The 18050-nt window shown below is 45.1% G+C and overlaps 1 protein-coding gene across 1 annotated transcript in view; it reads right to left on the bottom strand.

Annotated features, from left to right (window-relative positions):
- Positions 1–17621, bottom strand: part of PDK3 (pyruvate dehydrogenase kinase 3) — a 78035-nt gene extending 60414 nt beyond the window's left edge. The window contains exon 1 of the mRNA XM_059156712.1: positions 17309–17621. Within this exon, the coding sequence (XP_059012695.1) occupies positions 17309–17414 (106 nt within the window). The 5' untranslated portion in view covers positions 17415–17621. The remainder of the gene's footprint in view (positions 1–17308) is intronic.
- Positions 17622–18050: the final 429 nt, after the last annotated feature.

Here is an 18050-nt window from a genome sequence, read left to right as displayed (position 1 = left end):
CACAGATTTCACACACACTTCATCCCCTATCAAATTCAATGCCCCAACAACATCCAGACATCACACTACTTCTTTCAGTCCAATGTCTATTTTGTTAACATAACCGACACTGTGGGTTAGAAATTCAGACAGGACACAGGAAGGATGGCTTGTCTGGGACCTCACCTGGAAAACACTAAGGCTAGGCCTGGAGGGGGGTGGGCAGTGACTAGACAGTCTGGAACTGGAAGCTTCAGAAGGCTTCTCATTCACAAGCCTGAACCTCGGGCCAATTATCTGCCAGCCAGGCTCACCTACCAGAGCACTCACTGGTGGACTCTCCATGGGCTTCCGCACAGCATGGCCACCTTGGGTTAGCCGGACTCTTGCCAGGGTTCGGTAAACAAGGTGACTCTGCATGGCCTTTTATGACTCAGGCTCAGTAAGTCACACAGCTAGTCTCTCTTCCTCACCATGGGACTCCCTCAGACATCTGGTGGTCTACACTTGTTCAGTAACGCTTCAGTGAAGCAGCCTTCAAAGACCAACTAAGTGAGGACCCCAAATATCTGGTTACTTAGGGCTTTTTGGTGGGGTCCCAACACCGCAGCAGGATCCCTAATCCTCCTTGAGTAGTTCACGTAGTGTCAGTAGAGAAGAGCCTCCTTTTGCCCTTTACTTGACCTACAGATAACTGCCTGCCTACTCATGTTCCTATGGCCAGGGTGCAGGGTAACCCTACGGTTTGCAGACTTCTGGGGCATTCTGTGGTTTTCAGCCAGCCAGCCGTAGCTGTCACCCCCACCTCTATCTGTGGGACCTTCCTGGGGCAGAAGCGTCTCCTGGGCTCTGCTGCATCTAGCTCAGCAGCCTGCTCGACCACAGTACCTTTGGAGTATGTTCTAGACCTGAGCTGTCCAATACTGAAGGCAAGAGCCATGAGGGGAGATTTGAATATTCAGATATCAATGAGAAATTCCCCAAGTGTGGTAAGCGTATCATGGTGATAAGCAGCCATCAGCAGAATACTCTTACACTTAGGATACGCATACTTACTATCTAGGTGTCATGGTGACACCTACAGCTTACTCTCCAGTGGTTCAGCCAGAAAAGCGCATGTAGAGAAAGGGGGAGGAAAGGAGACAGGAAGAGGGATGGATGGGGAGGGGAGAGAGAAAAAGCACATATGGCAAAGTAACTGCTGGATTTAGGTGCCAGACGTGGGTGTTGACTTTCTTATTCTTACAACTTTTCCTAAGGTCTAAAATTTTTTCAAATAAAGATATGGGAGGGACACTGTAAACAACCTAAATCTCACGACTCTGAGATTATGATCGAAGTCAAAACCAAGAGTCAGACACTCAATGGACTGAGTCACCCAGGGGCCCCTTAAAAGTAGTCTTTTTTTTTTTTCTTAAAAAAAAAAAAAGGTCTTCTAATAACTAGAGCCATTTGATTTTTCTACAAAGAATATCAAAATCTCATACAGAATGTGCCACCATATGTAGTGGAGGTGGGAAGCTCATGGTCATGTAATGACTTCCACTGTTCTTTTTAAGGATTTTATTTATTCATTCAACAGAAGAAGAGAAGGCGCCTGTGTGGTTCAGTCAGCTAAGAAGCGTCTGCCTTCAGCTCAGGTCATGATCCCGGGGCTCCTGGGATCGAGCCGTGCATCATCAGGCTCCCTGCTCAGCGGATAGTCTGTCTCTCCCTCTCCCTCTATTGCTCCCCCTGTTTGGACTCTCTCTCTCTCAATCAAATAAATAAATAAAATCTTTTTTTAAAAAAGAAAAACAACAACAACAAGAGAGAGTGAGCGCGCACACACAAGAGCACAAACGGGGCGGGGAAGGGGATGGTAGAGAGGGAGAAAGAAGCAGGATCCCAGGGACGTCAGGCTCCATCCCAGGACCCTGAGATCATGACCTAAGCTGAAGGCAGATGCTTCTTAGCTGACTGAACCCACACAGGTGCCCTGATTTTTGTTGTTCTTGTAGTAAAAAGGGATACAGGGTGATCATGATGGGGTTCTTAATTAAGGCAGGTGAGGGTTACTGGACCCTCCCCGCGGGGCCTCTACCTCTGTACTGAGGGAAAGTGAGTGAGTAGCACCCACTGGCGCCCTGATCTTCTCTCTTTAGAATCCCATTTACACTTTGAAGGTAGGTATGTGTCCATGAAGAGATTAGTGAGAAACCTGCCCTTCTGCATGCCAGGTGTGAACAGATTTCACTGCGAGGCCACAGTCTGTGTCCTCTACCTGGGCAACCCCTCCGCCTCGCCCCCCACCCACTGAGTCCTATGTCCTGTGGGTCCCAGAACGCCTCAGACACCGCAGAGTCTACCAGCACAATATGCAACACACCGCAGGTATTTCCTGATTAGAACTGAAAATCAAAATACTAAGTTTCCATATGAACTTACTGTAGCAAATACAATTCAGGGATGCTAGGTCGTATTTGCTGGTAATGGTAAATTCCTCTTATAGAGAGCAGGCTCTGTTCTGTATGTTTGGTCAAAGGTATCAGATCCTTCAAGTTAAGGGAGGAGGAGCCAAAGGTAGGAAGGAAGGTGGTAACAAAGTGGTAGTACTGTCAGTATAGTCTGTCAGGCCAGAGAGTGGGGGAGGGGGGGAGGTGTGGACGTGTTCAGAACTGATTATCACAAACACAGCTTCGACCTGCTAGAGCATGTGAGTGACAACTGTAGGCAAAGCCAGCACAGAGACTCATATCAGCCCAATTCCAGAAGGGGCTTTAGGATCTAGTCCTAACGGTGGACTGGTAAATTACAGGATGCCTTGTTGTCTCGGAAGCAGGAACATTTAAGTAAAGGTCACCGTGTACTCATTTTCGAGGTGAACCAGAGCAAAATGTTAAGCTGACCGTTACAGCGAATCAACAGGATCTGACCAAAGCCAGGAGCACTCAAAAGCACAAATGAACTGAAAGTGCTATGTTTCTTGGAAAATGATCAGTTTTTAGAGCTGGGACCTTCAGCCAACAAACTTTAAGGTAATTAACATTCAAGGTTAAGAGCTCCCTATGCAGCTTTTATTCTTAGCAGGAAGCTGACTTCATCCAGGAAATGCTGTGTCACTGGCTTCCCATAATAAAAGCAGAGCCAACATCAACCGAGCACTGACCATGTGCCACACACTGTGCTACACGTCCTCCATCTCACCGGGACGGCAAGCCTGGGATTAGACACTATTCATTTCTATTCTGTAGCTAAAGACACTGCAATGTAGTGGGATTGGGGGATTTGCCTGCATGTGCTACTGTGGGGTGGGGGGGGGCACCAGAAATTAAGATTGGAGTACAAGTCCACACAGACTGCTGCTCGTATTCCCACAGATGATAAGCAGGTAAACAAGGGGGGGTGGCCCTCAGAATAAGAACCGTTTCAGTGCAAGTAAATGAAACAGGTACCAACCAGCCTGAGAGTTAGGTAAGACTAGAGGAGCGGTAGAGTACGTGACTTCCGGATCATCTAGCAGAACAAATTCAGACAAAACCTTCACATTACTAACAGAGACCATGCTCGCTGGAAAGAAGTGCACTGGGGTAGTGGCATATTATGTTAAACGAAATGGTATACGACGTTGAATTGAAAAAGGCACAGGCTTAAAAGCTCCATCCCCTTGAGGGGCACCTGGGTGGCCCAGTTAGTTCTGCGCCTGACTCTTGATTTCGGCTCAGGTGGTGATCTCAGGGTTATGAGATCAAGCCCCATGTCCAGCCCCATGCTAGGTGTGGAGTCTGCTAGAGATTTCTCTTTCTCCCTGTCCCTCTTCCCCTACGGCTCCCCCTCCCTTTCTAAAGAAAAAGAAAGAAAGAAAAACTCCATCTACTTGAATTTTAAGTGTGGTCTTGCCCCTAACTTTACTTAGGCAAGATATTTAAATCCTCTAAGCTTCGGCATCTCCATCCAGGAAATGCAAGTATCGACTGCACCTGGATGTGGGGAGAATTACAGCCACATCTGCCTGCTGTTGTGCTTGGCAGAGAATGGTACACAAATGTAAGTTCCCTTTGCCTCCTAGAGAGAATAATTTCTGGGTTACCCTGGAAAAGGTGGCGAAGGTGTCAAGTCAACATCCAGCCAGTGATTCAGATAGGCTCTTCCTTGCCTGGGACTTTGACTTTGCCACATACAAAATTGGGGAGGTTGGAGAGATGATCTCTAAGCTCAAGCTCCCATTGGGTGAACCTGAGAGGGTTAGATTTGGGGTTGTATCTCTAGTTATTTATCCTACACCAACCTTGCCTAATGCCAATTCTGGAACAAGTCTGGAGAGAGCACTGCTACAAGAAGGCAGCCAAGGGAAGAAGCCAAAAATCAAGAAAAATAGTACACACTTTTCTCTGTGTTCTTCTAATTGTGTTCTCCACCCAGAAAGCCTCCAAGGGCACTCTGGATGCAGGACAAGAGGGTAAACGTCACACATTCCCAGAAACCACCCCTATTACACAAACCTTCGAGGGAGAGGCAGAGACAGCAGGAAAGCATGCCACAAAGCCACAGGGTTCGTCAATTCTGGCTAGCACATATAAATCTATGTATTTCCCCCTGCTTCTCATTTATCCATAAGTTTCCCAAAGGTAGTGATTATGCCTTGACAATTTCCCAAAGCTTCTCAATTTCCACTTCACCCCAAATCCAGGTGTACAAGTAATCCTGATGGACTCCTAAACTACTTAAGGGTCAACCTTTAGCATCTCACACATGCCCTTCCCTGGTTCACAGCCCTTAGGCTTAGGCAGAGTCTACTGGACCTAATGCAGTCGTTCTTAACACATGACAATCACCTGGGTACCTCCACCGTACCAACACTGCAGCAGCCCCTGCCTCCAGAGACTGATTTAATGGGCCTCAGTGGGGGCAGGTGTCACTAGTTTTAGGCATGCGTATGCGTATGAGTGTGCATGGTGTGCACGGTGAGTGTGCACGCATGTGCGCATACATGCGTGCGTACAGACACACACACACACACCACCACCACCATACACCACTCTAGATTATTCTCACCAGCAGCAGGACTAAAGACCACTGACTAATGTGATTCACAAAAAATCCAACCAACGAAAACAAATCAAAACCTCCTTAGGCGAGGCGCCTGGGTGGCTCAGTGGGTTAAAGCCTCTGCCTTTGGCTCAGGTCGTGACCCCAGGGTCTTGGGTTCGAGCCCCACCTCGGACTCTCTGTTCCACCCGGAGCCTGCTTCCTCCTCTCTCTCTCTCTCTCTCTGCCTGCCTCTCTCTGCCTACTTGTGATCTCTGTCTGTCAAATAAATAAATAAAATCTTAAAAAACAAAAAACCTCCTTAGGCTCCGACAGGGGATATTTACCCATCTATTTTTAATCTCTATTTTCATGTTTGAGATTTGTTTCAGCCTCTTAGGAAACTGACCAAGAAAGTCCTCAAAGTCTTAAGAGACTTCTCAGCGTTACCAACTCTCCTGTTTCTCCTTTTCCAGATGATCCTACATGGGAAAGATCAAGACTGCTGAACACATCCACGAAGGAAGTGGCTGCCCTTCAGGATGCCGTGACCCTTGACAAATGGCGACAGGGCACTTGGCGCTCCTTCCCCTGGGGTGTTTTGTTCCCACACTGCGCCCGATCCTTGGCTACTTCCTCACTACAGAGGGGCGGTTAGATGAGCATGTCCTGGGTCCCCTGGCTCTACTGTACGTGTGGGTATTTTTCTTGCCTGCCCTGAACCTCAGTGTCTCCATTTGTAACACACACACTGGTGTGAGAAGTCTACGATACTGTATTTTACACCAGTGTTGGTAAGTACTCCGAAAATGCTAGCTGAATCTACTCGTTGTTTTTCAGTTTCCAAAGAGTCCATTTTCATTTCCTCCTTGAACAGCTACTGAAGCCAAGCCGAGGTTACAGAAGCAGGAATAGTAGAATGTAGGCCTGAGAGGCCATGGCAGAGAATCTGGGAAAAAGGCTAACCGAAGAAGTGGTCTTCCTCTATACAAAAGGCCGTTTCTAGAGACAGGGACACTCACCGCGATCAGGTAGCTAAAGGGATGATCAGAAAGAAAGTGCCCACTTGAGCTCATTACCTGACCAGTATAGGAAGAACACAATGCTGATTACCATTTGCTTTCTATTTAACATGGGAAGCAGAGGAATTAGCCAAATTTATACATGGAATTTCTGCTACCAAGTTTAAGGAAACATTGTACTTTACTAGAACAGAGCCAAGGAAAGGTTCAGATAAAACCTGGAGTATGCTCTGGTCTGTGAAAACCTAACAATTTGTTGGGAAAAGATAGGTATGTTACCAATCTCAAAGGACACTACTGTTTTCTGGCCAAGGAGACACTGGGGAATATTTAACTTTCTGCTCCAGGAAAATGTTAGGGATACTTAGTAATTTATTCCCAACAGTGAAACTATTATATACTGACCTCCATGCCCTAATAATAAGAAAGCAAGCTCGACTGGTACAACTCGAATGATCCAGTGGAATCACATACCAAGTCTCAGAATGAAAATAAAATCACGACAGCTTGTGTGATGCTTCAGGAAATAATCTACAATTTGGTTAGAGCTCCAACTATTCAATGAGAGGGAGTATAAATATAGACCTTTGTTAATGTAATAGTTTACTGTGATTTTTGTGCCATTCGTTATGGCAGAAAGTATCATCTCTGCGAAGATGAGACACTGACCAGGACTAGGTTTCTCCTTGAGGGGTATGAAGGATACCACCAGGGCTCTCCACCAAACCCAGCTCTGTCCCCAGGGGAAGTATGGAGGTCAACTGACTGGCTCACCCCCACAGAAGTGCAATGGGCTAGCTGAATGCTTCCGGGTTGGGTTAGTTTCTATTAACGCCAGGCGAGCCACCCACAGTGCCCTTAGCACACTTTCCTGTAAGTTCACTAATTTACCAAGAATAGGTGGGCAAGAACAGCTAGAATTTCTAAAAATTTATGGTAATAAGGAACTACTGTCACCAAATTTCAAGACAAATTACAAGGCAAAAGTTAACATATATTTAGTGAAAATTAATAAAGTTGTCTCACTGACTAGAATCCGCAAATAGAAACTACTCTGTGAACTTAGCATGTGATAAAACAGAAACAACAAAGAAAGATTTGAGGTCTTAATAACTGTTGTTATGCAACTAGACAACAGAACAGAGCAAAAGTGAGTTAGCTACGAGAGTCCCATCAGAAAGGGCAAGGAATTCCAGAGGGGTTTAGGAACAATCTGCAAAATGCTACAGGTGCTAAATCTGACCATGATAAGAGCACTGTAAATGACCGAGTATATAAAAACTCAGACTGTGCTCTAAATAAGAAGGAAACCAACATTCAGCATGAACATACATAAATAAATAGGCAAAAGCTCCAAGGCTATCACAAAAAACAATGGATGGAAGAATTAATGGTGATATTCTTTCCAAATGCCTTTAATTGTATACTTGGATAATTCCTTTACCAAAAAAGGGGACCCAGATGCAAACAATATTTTGCACAGCACAACAGGTTACTATGCCAAAGAGATACAGGGAATTCATGCAAATGATTGAAACTCCAGATTCTAGTTAGTAAATGGTCAAGGACAATTTACACACAAAATGCATAGCATAAACCCACACAGGAAAAAAAGGGAAAATGTTTAGCTTCTGTGTTACCCACTATACAATCAAAATCATGAAACCTCACTGTGGCAGGGCTGTGGAGAAACCAGTACACTTCATGAACTTTGCCCTCCACATGGTAATTCCACTCAGGGGCACATACCCTATAGGGAAACCACCAATACCCTGAAAAAGGCTTACCTAACTCCAAGCTATGCTCCAGACAGTCAAGATTCACTCTCACTAGCAAATGGGAGAAACAGATCTTCAAGCCACAGACAGTATGTAATAAACAGACATGTTCCAACAAAAGTTTCTTTACAAAAACAGGTGTCACCAAAACCCACAGAGCAAGCAACACAGAGCGGATACCTAACGTAAACTATGGACTCTGGGTAACGATGCTGAGCCAGTGTTGGCTCACAGACTGTTAACACACTGGTGCACGATGCTGGTAGTGAGGAAGGCTGTATGTGGGCGCTAGCTCCCTGTACTTCCTGCTCAGTTTTGTGGTGAACCTAGAACTATTCAAAATAAAGTCTACCAATTAACAAACAGAACAAAACAGGGGCTGGCTCTCGGGCTATAGAGTTGGACTACCTATCTTCCACTATGGTATTCCTAAAACAAAAGTATGTGCCCAACTCTGACTTCAGTTTATCATGGAAGTCAAGTGCTTAAATGCCCATGTGACAGAAAGGAAAAGGAAAAGCAAAAGCAGTGATATTTTCTGATTCCATCCGGTAAGAAATCCAAGGTTTCTCAAATCGTGCCAAGAGCCTAGCGAATTTCCTAAGCTCAGGTGGGAGGACACCACCCATCGGGAGGTCAGCAAGTGTGGCCAAGTCTCCCCCTCTTCAAGACTACAGACTCCCCGGGGCGCCTGGGTGGCTCAGTGGGTTAAAGCCTCTGCCTTCAGCTCAGGTCATGCTCAGCAGGGAGCCTGCTTCCTCCTCTCTCTCTCTGCCTGCCTCTCAGCCTACTTGTGATCTCTTTCCATCAAATGAATAAATAAAAAAATTTTTTAAAAAGTCTTTAAAAAGAAAGACTATAGACTCGCACACAAAACTGCAAGATAGGCAAGCCAGAGCCACAGTTGAAGCACCCTGAGCCTGATGAGCCAGATTACATTGAAATCCAACCCTATCTGATCATGAAGGCCCCAAAGGGCCAATTCTGACTTTAAGCTAAATACTGATCAAGATGCATGAAGTCAAGTTAGACATCTTTACCCTAACTGAAATCACTCTATGGCCCTTTAATTCTCAATAGTAGGCTTCTGTCTCCCAACAGGTTAGTCTAATTCTTGCCAACTCCTCCCAGTAGAAAAACCCTCCTGCTTAGAGAAATGGTGTATCGTGTAAATATCTGTTAAGGTACAAAGTAAACATACTCGGGAACAAAATGCAATTGTTTTTCCTCTTTTCTAACATGATAATTCCAAAAAAAAAAAAAAAATCTTTTCATCTCCTCTGGAAACAGAATCACTCTTCTCCCCAGTGGTAATCAGGGTCGGCGGAGAAAAACGACCTTAAAAACCAAGACTTTTCGAAGAGCAGTCATTTGAAACCAAAGTCAACTTTTCAGTGGGTATTTCTATCTTAAAATACTTTCTAAAGGAAAATAGAAGGCGGCTGGGCCCTTAAACCTCAAGAACAGTAAAAATAAGGAAACTGTTGCCTTCTGATGGCTAAAGGCTCCTGGGTTCACAAGGAGTGTGATGGTGGTAGGAATCTTTTCTGTGAAAAAAGGGCAGAGTTGCCAGACAACCTGCCTTCCGGTGGTTTAATCTGGGAGATGCTATATTTAAATGCATGGACATTATGGAAATTTAAACTTATATAACAACTAAGGTGTGTAGCGTTTAATGACCTTTACAGGGAGCCAGGAATCACCAGTCACGGAGCGCCCACTCTGCAGACAGCAAACAGCTGAAGAAGCTGGGAGAGGTTCCAAAGCAGGGGCGAGCGCTGCCCTCTGGGAAGAGACAATTTTGAATAAAATAAAATAAAGGGAGGGCGGCCGCAAACACCTTTAAAACCAGTGCAGCTGTGCAAAAGACAAGAGCAAAGGAACTGGGAAATAGAACAAATGGGAAGTAAGTGTGCAGGGAGGGAATCAAAGTGATGAGAGAAGGAATCAGACGTGGCCAGAGACTGAAAGATAAAAAGCAGCTCCATATGAAAATGCGAATCATTTCCTATCAAGTCATTCAAAATTCAGCAGGTTCTGACTTTAATTTACATCTCAACAGTCCAAGTTCTCCTTCCCTTATACCAAGAGAAGTTTTCATTCAACAGCTACTTAATGGAAAGACAGAACTCAGATTTTTGCAAATATAACAAGGAGCTACCATTTCTTTTCCTTTAACACCACAAACAATGACAATTTTATTTGCTCACCCATTCATGGTTGATAATTGTCTCTGTCTCGGGTCTATTGTTGGTAGTTTGACACACAAAAACAAATAGCTGAGTAAAGTCCTTGTCATTTCTTTAGGTTTTCTTCCCTGTGTATTCATTTCCTTTCAAAACAATCCTCTGTTTTGGATTTGAGGAAGCCCATACACTTGAGCAGGATAAAGAGAAATAATCTGAGAAGAAATAAACTAAGAAATTTCAAGACAGAGCTTTTTACTTGTCTCTGTTTGCGCTGGTAGGATAGCTCCCTTGAGACAAAGTTTATGAAGAGCCACCATTAGCATGAACTGCCCTTTAATGAACAAAAATTAGTACAAAAATCCTGAGAGTGACAGGTTCACAAGGAAAAGACCATAAAAGTTATATTGAAAAATGAAGTAAATGTTTATTCTGAACATGGAAATGTGATACTTCTCTTACTCCCAGTAAGGAATTTATATATACTATCTGAAGCCTCAGTCCAATTGAAAAATAATGTGGGACACATGTAATTTGAAACTGCCTAGCAGCCACATTAACTCAAGAAGAAACAGGTGAAAGTTTTGACATTTCATTGAATCTAACATATCCAAAATATTATCATGTCTACAAAGAATCAATATAAAAATAGATTTCTCATATTAAGTCCTTGAAAGCCACTGTACACAACTCAATTCAAAACCTAAATTTCTATCAGAAGTAACTGACCTATAATTAGATTTCATCAAATTTACAGTTAAGGGAGAGTCACATATCCAAACTGCTCTAAACACAGAAGTTTGCCAATCAATTGAATCAAGTATCAGCTTTAAATTTAAATCTAAATCAGTTCAGTTTTTCAGTCACACTAGCCACATTTTAAGGGCTAAAGAGGGTTAAGCGGCTAGTGGTGACCTTACTGGACAAAGAAGGCCTAAGATAATCACAGGAACCAAAAATTCAAACCTAATTGTTTTTAAAAAAAAAACTATAATGAAACAAAGCAAATGAGATATGGAATACAGTAGAAAAATAAAGGCATTAAAAACAGAAAGCAAGAGAGGGGCGCCTGGGTGGCTCAGTGGGTTAAGCCTTTGCCTTCAGCTCAGGTTGATCGCAGGGAGCCTGCTCCCTGCCCACCTGCCTCTAGGCCTACTTGTGCTCTCTCTGTCAAATAAATAAATAAAAATCTTTAAAAAAAATAGAAAGTAGGAGAAAATAATAGATGTCTATCACTATAGATAACAGATCTTTCATATCAACAAATACATTATGTATTTGGTTAAACTTAGCCACACAAAAGAGAAAGTTTGATTCACAAAGCAAAACCCAACTTTACACTACATTTCAAGATGATAATTAAGGCAAAGTAATTCAGAAAGACTGAGGGGAAAAAAACACAAAAGAAAACAGCAATGTTCCAGCAGAAAATCCAAACAAGACGAAAATAAAGATGTCAATCTCAATGTCAAATAAGGTTGAATCCAGGCTCAAAAGCAATAATCCAGCAAGAGGGCAGCACTCTGTATCGCTAAAGGGTACATCTCAAAGTGAGGACATGACAGTTAAGAATGTTTCAGCAGCCAACAGGTATGAAGGAAATACCGTCAGAGAGATACAGAGAAAGAGAATCCTATTAGGAGACTTGAACTTCTCTCAGGTCATGATGGGTCAAGTAGATTAAAAATAAAAGTAAAGGTATAGGAAACAAATAGCATAATTAATATGGTGTATCTGGTATATCAAATTCTGTGACTTGAGATGAAAACCTCATCTTCTTTTTGATGCCCAAGGGAACAGTCACAGGAAATGACCATATATTGATTGGGCTACAAAGTATACATCTGCAAGTTCTTTAACTTGTCATCCAGATAACATTCTGGGATCACAATGCAACAAAACTAGACATAAAAAAAATTAAAATGCAGGATGTGCCTGCCCTGAAAATTTAAAAACTCCAACAACTCCTAGTTAACAGAAGAAATGAAGTCTGAAGATGCAGGAGAGCTGGCAGGAGCGAGGACCAGGCACTGACAGGTCAGCGGCTCAAGCCGTGAGGGGGTAACTGAAGCCTTGCGGACTCAAAGAGCACAGAGAAAAGAAACCAAGTGTCCAACTCAGAAGGAAAAGAATAACAAACGTGAGGAGATTGAGGAGGTCGGAGGGAATTAACAAAGTCAAAGTGGACACTGATGAACTAGAAAACAAAACTCATAAAGCGAATAAAGGAATCCAATCATAAACTGCCCTATAATCTAATCAAGAAAGGGGAGGAGAGAACAAATACAAAAAAGAGGAAAAGCCACAGAGAAAATGAAGAGATTACTATCTCAGCTCTGCAAGTTGACTTAAAACCTCAATGACTAGGATACTTTTCTAAAGAAATACAACAAAATATACTCCAGAAGAAACAGAAAATGTATACAGCTCAATACCACAGAATACAGAGAGTTGTCAAACAGCAACAGTCCCCAGACATACTAGGTTTCAAAGGTACAGGGGGAGTCTACCAACTCTTTTTTTGTAAAGACTTTATTATTTATTTATTTATTTAAAACTTGTAGGGGGGGGGCACCTGGGTGGCTCAGTGGGTTAAGCCGCTGCCTTCGGCTCAGGTCATGATCTCAGGGTCCTGGGATCGAGTCCCGCATCGGGTTCTCTGCTCAGCAGGGAGCCTGCTTCCCTCTCTCTCTCTTTCTCTCTCTGCCTGCCTCTCTGCCTCCTTGTGATCTTTGCCTGTCAAATAAATAAATAAAATCTTTAAAAAAAAAAAAAAACTTGTAAGGGGGAGGAGAGGGAGGGAGAAAATCTTAAGCAGGTTCCATGCCCAGGGCCACAGCCTGAGGTGGGGATCGATCTCAGCCCAGGGACTGTGACTTGAGCCAAAAGCGAGAATCTGACTGTCAACCAACTGAGCCACCCAGGCACCCCACTACCAAACCTCTAAAGAAGAATATTTGGACGATAAACTGGTGGTAATATAGAAAAAAAGATGTCTTCTGAAACAAGCAACGGCACCTGACAAGAAAATCTGAGAGACTGCACATACACACAAGATCTAAAGACAAACAGCATGTGGATATTCAGACAATGAACCCAAGCGTTCAACACCTGATTTCTTGCTAGTTCTTTAAGGGTCAAAAGTTTCCATAATAATAAACCAAAATAGAAAATCATTTACTCAAGGAGAAAAAATTCTAACTAGATAACACTTTTTACTTATCAGAAGTTTGCCAACAATTTGGTAAGAGCACAGGAAAACAGGCACTCTTGGAAACTTCTAGGGAGAGGATAAACAGGCAGCCTCTAGGGAAAGCAATCTGACAATGTTTATGCAAGTTTCAAATGTACACACCTCTGAGGTAGTAATCCCATGTTCAGGAATATGTCCTGTATATACAGTCATACAGACACAGAATGAGGCACGTATGGGACAATTCATGCTAACACTGCTTGCCACGGCGAAGACGAGAAACAACCTACTAGCCATAAAGAGGGAGTTGGCTGATGAGTTATAGAACAGTCATATAAACAAACTCTCAGAAGCCCTAAACAAGGAAAAGGAAGTACTGTAGATACAGATATAGAAATCTCCCTAAGGTATAAATTTTAAAAAGCAAGATATGGACAGAACTATAACAAGCTGCCATTTACACACACACACAAAAATGGGGAGGCTAGTGGACAAAAGTAGGAAGGTGACATTTCTATGTCCTTTGGCACTTTTGGAATTTGAAACCATGTAACTCCCATCTCAAACCAAAAAGAAAATCTCATTTAAAAAAAAAACCAAAACACCCCACCCTTTAGAATGAACTCCTAATCCAGTAAGAACACTTGCTACTCCTGCTACAATTGCTAACCGGGTGGAAGGCCTTACTTCAAGCAAAGATCGAGTTCAAGAAACTCTTATTATTTTAAAGGGCACAGTAAAATATGGCAAATATAGGAAAGGGCAACAGTACTCTAGAGCAGATCATCTAATTAGTGGTTTTCAATGCTGGTTATGCTTAAGAACAACCTGGGAATCTTCTAAAAATACCAGTGCCCTACACCCCACCCCCAGACCATCTATGTAAGTTTGGGGGATGGGACCCAGGCATGAAAACCACGGATCTAAATGCTTTACAGCAGTGGTCTTCCACAAAGCCTGGCTTTGCCCACACCCCCCACCCCCAGAGGACATGGGGCTGTCTGGGGACACTGGGTTGTCCCGGCTGGTGCCGTCTCGTAGGTACTGGCATCTAGTGGGTAGAGGCCAGTGATGCTGCCTTAGTAAACCTCCAACGGTGCTCAGGACACACCCCCAACCATGACCTGTCCCCAAATGTCAAGAGTGTTGAGAATGAGAAACCCTTCTTTAAAATAAAATCACTGCTTCTGAAGTAACAACCAGTTTTCATCCTCACTTAAACAGGAAGATAATCTTATTTTACTAGTGTTGGATAGATTAGTATAATAAAGCTATTTCAGTGGCCATAGAAACTACAGTTTATTTGTTAACATTCTTATAAAGAATACTGAGACAACGAATGCCACGTACATGCTTTCTTTGGTCCCTGTCCAAAAATATGGTCAGTCAAAAATTTATGTCCTGTTTGTAAGACAGTGAGGGAGAAAATCTGAAAGGTCACCAAGTGGCAGCCTAGATAGAGGTCAATGTGGTCCACATGTCCACTTTGTTTGAGCCTCAGGTCTTTTCAAATATACTGAATTGTTGCAGCTCACCTGCCCCTTCTGAGCCAGCACATACCTTCTGCAGTCTGCCACGGTCCACACCTGGCTGGCTTCATGTGGTCATCTGCCGCTCCCCAGCTGGTCCTTTAAGCATTTGAGGTGGCCTTCATCTGCCATTTTCAACAACCATGAAGGTTGTTGTCTCACCTTAAAAATATCCCCACATCCCTTCTAAATTCTCAAACTCCTACACTACTGCCTTCTACAAAAGAGCTATCAAGAGCTAGAAGAACTAAAAGAAAGGTAGAAGTCAAGATGTGTGACAACACTCTTCTTCCAGTTGTTGTCATTAAACACAGGCTGCCCACCACCTGTCTCTGGATATTACAAACTAGGCTTGTAGTTTCTAGCAAATTCCACTACAGTTATATATAGCTCTTCTGTGTGCTTCCTTATAAGGGAAAAAACTTCAATTATTAGGCTTCTTCCATTATCCTAGATTAGTATATCCCTCCACCTCTCCCAAAATAGGTCAGAAGCCTTTTATGGGAAATACCTATCAGGAGATTTGGTAATTTTTTTTTTCAGAAGTTCATCCCTTTTCCTTTGAAACTACAATCACACAGTTCAGGAGCCGTGTTTTAGAGATTACCTGATCCACACGTTGTTTTTAATGAGGAAAATGAACCCCAGTGAGGTTCACTCAGGCAAGGCCACACTCTTGAGTTAGTGGCAGAGCAAAAATTAGAACACTTATTTCCAGATAGTGGTCCCATGGGTTTTCCATGATAACACTATCTCCCACTGTGGTTTTCCTACTCAAGTAACATTCTTGCCAAGACACCTATTAACATGGGTAGATACTAGCTTGCTGTAGACCTAAATCAACTGAAATTTCGCCAAGCTAGCAGAGCTATCATGTCAATTTTGAGGGTGGAAGAAATTAGGAATTTCTGGATTCCTTTTGCTCCTTTTACTGTGAATTAACCTAACTTGGTTAGGTCATGAAGCTGATACCTTCAGAGTCTTCTCTAAACCATAAATTGGAGATGGAAAACATGCTATTTACAGCAACGGTGACATTTTCTTTCTAAACCCTGAAGTCAGGAGCTGCTTCAAACCTCTAAAATGTCAAAAGTGGGGGCACCTGGGTGGCTCAGTGGGTTAAGGCCTCTGCCTTCGGCTCAGGTCATGATCCCAGGGTCCTGGGATCGAGCCCCGAGCCCAGCATCGGGCTCTCTGCTTCTCAGGGAGCCTGCTTCCCCCTCTCTCTCTGCCTGCCTCTCTGACTACTTGTGACTCTATCTGTCTAATAAATAAATAAAATCTTAAAAAAATTAAAATAAAATAAAATGTCAAAAGTGGCCAGAGATGGTTAACTACTGAAAAGCTTCCAGGAGTGCAGTTTCAGATGCAAAGATCAACATCTCATTGAATTCTGACTCTCCTCAACACTCCCCAGCAAAGCGGGTTCTTAAAATTTAATTTGGTCTCCACTGTAACCTAGTCCTCTCTTCCTATCCCCACTTCGTCAGTATAGACAACATCACATTTTGCATCTCTGATCTTCCTGGAGTGTCCTACCTCCTCTGCACTTTTAGTTTTTATTCCCAGCGGATACCGTCCCTTTACATTTACATAAAATTCATTACAGGAAGGGACTCCGATTAGGTTCCCTTGAGAGCTTAGAACATCTCTGCTGCTCCATTGGATTCCGCTTCAAGGATGCTCAACTCCAGGAGGATACCTGGGTGCGCACTTGGCTTTCACTGTCAGGTGGTTCACAATCAGCTCCCTCGCCTTCAGCAACTCTAAGTATTCGCTCGGTGGCTGAAAAGGTGCCGCTCTGGGGAAACAGGATCCCGTGAGCAGAAGGTGGTGGAATCTATTTCCATGTCAGCTAGGCCTCTCGGGGAAGGGGAGGGCGGGGTCTTCCGCGCTCCCACCTCAATCCGGGTCAGCTGCCCATCAGCCCACTGGACCGGGGAGAAGGTGGTGGGACACAAAAGGGGAGGCGAGACTAAAGGTGCTGGCCCCGAGACCGGGGGTGTATGAGAACCTGCTCTGACGCTAGGAACCCACGCGTTCTTTCCTCCCCAGCATCTAAGGCGTTTGTAGTCCAGGCCTCTAACTGCTTTAACATTACACGAAAAGGACAACAGTTCGAGTCCTTCCGCTCCAGGCACACGGGAGCACCTTAGGGCAAAAAAAGAACAAAATGCCACTGCGTAATTTATTCGACCTCAAGGTGTTTCTAAACACAACAACAACAACAAAAGAATCTACAAATAAAAACATTAAAAAGCTACACCCACATTCCGCTACTAAGTTTTAAGGACGGTGAGGTCTGTGTCAAGTAGATTTGAAGCTACCGAAGCAGGTCTGGGGCGTGCCGCCCGGATGAGGGTCCTCGGACGCGGTTTCCGTGTTTCCAGGTAAAGCCCCAGCCGGTGTGCGGATGCCAGGCCCTGCCCCCTCTGCTTCCCGAAATTCGAGTCCCCGGGAGAGTCCCCGGGCATCCTGGAGCCCCGCCTGCGGTTCCCACGGACTTTGCCCCGAGCTACGGAGACCCGCGGCGGCGGCCCCGGAAGGCAGCGGCCCCGCGTCCCGGGGCTGTGGGGACCGTACCGACCGCGGGGGCCCGCGGCCCCGCACTCACCGAAGTCTAGGAACTGCTTGATGGAGAGTGGCGATGGCGAGAAACGCGAGTAGCGTTCGATCTGCTTAGGCACCGGCTGCTTCAGCAGCCACCGGAAAAGCCGCATCCTCGCCGAGGCTGCGCACACACCAGTCGAGACGCTCAGGCAGCCGCACGAGCCGTTGCAGCCGAGCCACGCGGATCCCGCACGTCAGCCGAGCTCGCACCCCGGCCTCCCCCCTCGGCCTTGGCGCCGCGGGTGCAGCCGCCGCAACAGCAGCAGCAGCTCCCGGGCCGCGGCCGGCCGCCCGCGGCTTCCCCAGGCCCCGCCTACGGGGGCGGAGCCGGTCGCCGCACGTACGCGGCGCACGGAGGGCGCGGGGGATACGGGGGGCGCGCGGCCGCACGCGCCGGCCGCTGATTCGCCGCCGCCGCCCTCGCTTTCTTTTGCTTGAGTTCGCGCAGATGCCAGCGCCTCCCTCCTCTGCTCCTGGGCCCCTCCCGGCAACTGCAGCAGCCCTGCGTACCGCTCCCCCCCCCCCCCCGGCTAAGTCCTTCTTGGCCCAACCGTAGCGAAGGTGCCGTCGGACCACGAGGAGGTCCGAAGTGCACGCCCGGAATCCAGCCCTGCGCCTTGTTTAAGGCGCCGCTCAACGGGAGGCACCTCTTCCGGGAGGCCTTCCCTGGATGGGCTGGCTACCGCCCTTCAGGATCTTATTACATCTTGATACTTTGGTTTTCACGTCCCTTTTACCACTTAACT

This window comes from Mustela lutreola, chromosome X (assembly GCF_030435805.1).
Source record: "Mustela lutreola isolate mMusLut2 chromosome X, mMusLut2.pri, whole genome shotgun sequence".
NCBI classification, from domain to species: domain Eukaryota; kingdom Metazoa; phylum Chordata; class Mammalia; order Carnivora; family Mustelidae; genus Mustela; species Mustela lutreola.
The sequence above is the reverse complement of the archived record's forward strand: the minus strand, read 5'-3'. Positions and strand labels throughout refer to the sequence as shown.